The sequence below is a fragment of the Papaver somniferum genome, chromosome 3 (assembly GCF_003573695.1).
Source record: "Papaver somniferum cultivar HN1 chromosome 3, ASM357369v1, whole genome shotgun sequence".
Lineage (NCBI taxonomy): Eukaryota > Viridiplantae > Streptophyta > Magnoliopsida > Ranunculales > Papaveraceae > Papaver > Papaver somniferum.
This window is the reverse complement of record NC_039360.1, coordinates 217568878-217574337: the sequence shown is the minus strand read 5'-3', so window position 1 is coordinate 217574337 and position 5460 is coordinate 217568878. Positions and strand designations below refer to the sequence as shown.

Below are 5460 nucleotides of genomic sequence, written 5' to 3'. Positions count from 1 at the left end.
CCTTATAAGTGCTTAGCAGGTCGTCCGCATACATCAAATGCAGGGTAGATGGAGCTTTTTGTGAAATGTTTAACCATGAGTTACTCTGATTTCGTATACGGTTGGAAAATATGAACTGTCACCGTATATTTTAGATACGGTTATGAAATCTAGCCATAACTTCAATTAAAAAAAAATAGGCGATTTGTTTTTTTAATTTTCAAATATTAACTATAAATTACTAATTTTGCTTAATTTAATTAACCTAATTATTAACATTAATTAATCATTGAGATAAGGGTTTTGAAGATTACTATTTGATGACCCTATTTTTCGTCATCTTATGAGCCCTCAAAACCAAAATCTTGGAACCGTTATAATAGATTTTCTAATAAAACGATGTATTTACTCCGTTCCAGGAAAAACAGTATTTTCATTTTTTTTCAAACTTGTTTCGGTGTTCTCTGGTCGGTCTACAACAAAAAGACAAAAATACCTTTTGACAACAAATCATAAACTAAAGCCTAAAAATAAATAATTACCTAACCTAAACCTAATTAAAATCAGAAACTAAATCTATTTAAAACCAGAAGCTAAAACCTAAAAAGAAAAAAAACACGTCCTTCTTTCTCCTCCTCTTCTTTTTTTCTCCTCCTCTCTTCTTCTCCTCCATCGCCTCTTCTTACATTGTTTCTTCTTCAGCGACGATTATCTTAGCCAATAATTTTTCCAATTAAGTAAAAATTGCAAAACCTCTGAGCTTCTAAAGAAGAAGTGCTACATGGTTCCCAGTACGACGCATCAGAAATGCAACATTTTGGTGACCAAGTAAGCATTACAAAGCCGAACATGATGGCATAATCTAGTATGTATAAGGTACATTTCAAAATAACAAATGAAAAAAAGATGGACATAAAAGATATTTAAAGTTACTTATAGATAATAATCAATCATATATGTAATTTGTAATTACCACCTCAAGCCACTGCCGCTGCATTTTCTTGGCTTTATGTACAAACTCTGTCTGTTCTAATACTGTTTCTGTAGTTTTCTTTCCATGGAACAACAACTCTTGATTTAAGTGGATAACGAAAGTAAGTAGGAAATAGGAGTTCAAAATTGCTATGTATTACTCTTTGTCTCTGTTGACAGTCACTATCTACTGAACATCCAGCTATTTTAAACATTACCATTTTGTTTAGCTGCTTTCTCTACCATGCCACTTCCACCAATCCATTCATCCATTGGATCGATCGGTTCAAGAAATATGTCGGTGTAATCTGAGTTTGAAGCAGGTAAATTTTGCAACTGAAGATTATGGTGAACGAATGTCAGCTCAGTCAACCGTTTTTGCTCTAAACAGTTCCTTCCCTTCTTTATATGTAGTTCCTCAGTTAGACTCCTTTTCAAACCATATCTTACGGCACCAGTACAGGTCTGAGACAGAATTCTTATCGCAAATCGTTGTAATTCAGGGCATTCGCCTCCATACAGGGACCACCACTTTGCTGAATGCAGAATAGCAATCACAATGCAAATGCTATTATCAATTCAGGATCTAAGGTTTGGCCTATAGGTGATAATTAGTTTATAACTAACTAGATATCATAATAATCAAAAAATAACTGACAAGTTGGAGCCTAGAGTTAATTTTCTTCATACCTGGAGCAATCTTTGCTCTTTGATCAACAGCATCCCCATCGCCAAAAGCTCCACTAGCCTTTCTATACTCATCAAATTGTAATACTATCAAATCCTGTTCACGTTCATCCTCCACAATCCGTACGATGCAGCACAGAAGTCCGGCCTTAACCTCATTATCAGCATAGAAATCTTTAAAGTAAAAGAGACCCGGATTTAAGTAGTAGCCTGCTGCATGGATAGGGCTATGAAGTTGATCATCCCAAATCCCATCGATGACTGTCCAGAAAGGTTGAAATTCTGCTTTCCTTCCTTCATACATCTTTTTTATTGTCTCCTTGACCCTGCCCATTGTCCTGTATATGTAGCCCAACTGGGGTCTGCTATCTTCTCCATTAAGTAGATGCAGAGCACGTATAAGCGGAGTACTTGCCTTCAAAAGCATCTCAACTTCAGCCCAGAAAGAAGACTCCCCTGTGACCAAATCAGCCACCATCCTTCCATCAGCTGTTGAAGCCAATGTCAAGTTCTTCCATTCCGGCGAAATGAACATCTTCCTCAAATTATTCTTTTGAAACTCAATTGTCTCCAATATTAAAAAAGGCATCATTGATCTTATCCTGGAGGAACTAACTAGGTCGAATCCAAGAGTGTGTTCTTTCATGAGCTTCAAAACTGTCTCATGGCTGTAAATGAACTTAGTTATGGTCTTTGCCTTACCCAGTACTCCTCTCTCAGTGCCCAACATTCCTATCTTTTCCAACATGAGGCCTATGCAGTGAGATGCACAAACAGTCCAAAATATACTCTTATATTTCTCTGTCATTTGTTTACCTACTGCCTCCATTGAAACCCCAGTAGTATATGTGACAATTTGAACCACATTCTGTACTCCTATCTCTTCAATAACTCCACTAAACAGTGAGATCATGGCATCTACATCTCCAATGGAATCTGAGAAATCGGCCGACTTCATGAATATGGGACCCTGTGGGCTATCAACTACAAAATTAATCATATTTCTCCCTTTGTCATCGGTCCACCCATCCAGCAATATGCTGCACCCAGTGCTTCCCCAAGAACACACAACTTCCTGCACATGCTCTCGCATAGCTTTCAGTTCTCCCTCTAGGATCCACCCGTTGAGGTCATCACAACTAGGGACCTTATATGCCGTGGAACCACCTCCAACCAAAGCATGTATCATTTTCTCGAAGGTAGATGAGTTCGCAGCACTAAAATCAATTCCATTTGCAAAAAAGAATCTGCCGACACACCTCTGAGTTTGCCTAGGTGAGTCATCTTCAGCTTCTTCTTCGTTTACTGTTTCGGGGTTATGCAAAACCTGTAATTTCTCATCCACTTGGTCTGATCCAGAGTACTCAACTACAATGCTGTGTTTCCTCTTCCGTGATAAAGCGCGTAGGCTGTATTTCCTCATTTGCACCTTAATAACCTCTGGAACTTCAACACAAGGTGATACATGTCCACGTATTCCGCCTAAGTGTTGCCTAAAACGAGTATAATTATTCATCTCCTTTGCGCAATAATTGCACCTAACCCGACCTTTTTTCGTATCAAGAACTGTAGCATGATATCGAACATCTACACTCGCTTCATCAGGGGAGGAGTCGTCGGAGCTGGAATCCCTCGTCCAAGAAGAACTTGATTCATCAGGGGAATAGTCGTCAGAGCTGGAATCCTTCATCAAAGAAGAACTCGAATCGGACCATTGAAGAACTTCCCTGTGTTCATGTTGTTTCCTTGTGTCTGGTAACAATTTGTTCCTCATATGTACCCTAACATCCTCTGGAACTTTATTACATGCTACTACATATTCATCTATTCCGACTAAGTGATACAAAAATAGAGAATAACTATTTATTTCTTCTCCACAATAATTGCACCTAACTCGCCTCTTGACGCCATCTACAAGTGTACCATGATGATGAAAATCTACAACAGCTTCATTCTTACCTTGTCTAGAATTGTTCACATGTGCTTTCTTTGTTCTGGGCAACCTGCTCTCCATTTGTACCTTGACATCCTCCGGGACTTTAAAACAAGGTGTTACTTCTCCACGCATACCTCCTCCTAAGTGTTGCTTGAGACGAGAATAACCGCTTACCTCTTTTCCACAGTAATTGCACCTAAGTCTAACTCGGCCATATGTCTTGTTTACAAGTGCACCATGATCAAGAAGAACGCTCACCGTCACTTCATTCGTTGCCATTCCTTTAAAATCAATCTCCTTCTGCCAAACTTTTCTTTTCAATTCTGCAACAACATAGTTCAGTAAAAAAGAGAGATCGTAAGAGTTCAGCGTGTATGCTCTATCATTAACAATATCACATTATCAGTACAAGTGTAAACATACAAGCATATGAACAATTGCTTGTGTAAAAGAATCTAGACCACCATAATCCATAATCCTAAACAAGAAAATGAGGGTACTCAACAGCCATCCAGAATTGATTTAGGAAAAAAAATTATACTAGTCCAAAGAAAATGAGCAGGCCATAGAAAAGAAGAGCAAAATTGTACAGTTCAGTTCAGAAAGAAGAACTCAAAACCCATATTTAAAAATGCTGAAATGAAACAAGGGTTTCACCAAAACACATAGGCTTCATTAATTAAGAACTAAAAAAGAAACAAGGGTTTCAATAAGAACAACTAAAACATCCAAAATTAAAGAAAAATCCAGGCAATACACATGAGGTAGCTAACAAAATAGGCTTAGAAGAAACTTAGATCATGATTTATGAACACGAACCCCAAACAGTAAACATTCTCATTTTTACATCCAACAAATTTTATTTCTCGACAACCATTAAAATTACTGCATGTTGAGTAGACCCCATGACTAGGGCCAGTGTTGTGAGACAAAAAAATTGTAAAAGGAAAAAGAAAAGAAAACCAAAACCCATTACTGTAGATCAAACGCAATGAGATAGTATTTCACTGCACCATGAGGAAACAACAAAAGTCAGGTTACTTACCTGAAACAGCAATTTTGTTTGGAGGAGAAGGACGAATTAACCTTGGGGAGAGTGTTGATGACGCTGTTAATAAATGAGGTGACGAATGATGAAAGACCTGAAAATGATTTCAATTATATAAAAAAAAAAAGAATGATGAAGGAGAGGAGGACTTCGGGGGTCTGAGACTCTGCGTCTCACTTCCTCAGACTGTACGGTGAGGGTTCCTTGATCAATTTTGGCCAGTACACCGTAACCTCACCGCACCAATACCCCTTTATTAGAGGGAGTTTTGGTCTTGTTGTCGTATTGTAGCCTGGTTGGTCCTATTGTAGCATGGTGCGCCCGTATGTGTCTTGTCTAAGATTTTCAGTTTATCTGTATCCCTGATGGTACGTATCCGTAGATATAAATCGTATGTGTCGTATTGCCGACACGAACAAATATTGTCGATACAAACAAATTAATACGAAATTATAAAAGGGTCCATTTTGTGTTTCCTCCGCTGCCAAGATCGTTACGCGATTAGCTGAGTCAGCTGTTATGCACACGTGGTGAAAATTGTACGCGTGTTGCGTATATTACCCAAAATGCCCCCTCCTTCTTCGAGTAAGTAAACCCAAATCTTATCGCGAAACCAATACCGTGAAATCCAAAACAATCTCAATCTTGTACGTGGATGTGCATATGTGAAGGGAAGTTGGGTAAATCTCCCCCATTCATTATTTCACTTTATCTACGACCGTTAGATTAAATTAGTATGTGAGGGTATTTCGGGTACTTCTATTTACACCTGTACAATTTTTGCCACGCGTTCACAGGTGCTGACTCGGCTAACCGAATAATGGATGGAAAACCTAAC

The 5460-nt window shown here is 38.4% G+C and overlaps 1 protein-coding gene across 1 annotated transcript; it reads right to left on the bottom strand.

Annotated features, from left to right (window-relative positions):
- Positions 1-634: 634 nt before the first annotated feature.
- On the bottom strand, positions 635-4824 carry LOC113358668. The gene is made up of 3 exons (XM_026602284.1): positions 4620-4824; positions 1642-3897; positions 635-1487 (listed from the first exon to the last, which is right to left on the bottom strand). Exons 2-3 carry the CDS (start codon positions 3851-3853, stop codon positions 1159-1161), a joined length of 2541 nt encoding a protein of 846 aa, XP_026458069.1. The 5' UTR covers positions 3854-3897; positions 4620-4824; the 3' UTR covers positions 635-1158.
- Positions 4825-5460: the final 636 nt, after the last annotated feature.

Coding starts and splice junctions, on each gene's coding strand:
- LOC113358668 (XM_026602284.1), bottom strand. CDS start 3,853: ATGGCAACGAATGAAGTGACGGTGAGCGTTCTTCTTGATCATGGTGCA. Junction 1,488..1,641: donor AAGAGCAAAGATTGCTCCAG/GTATGAAGAAAA, acceptor TTCTGCATTCAG/CAAAGTGGTGGTCCCTGTAT.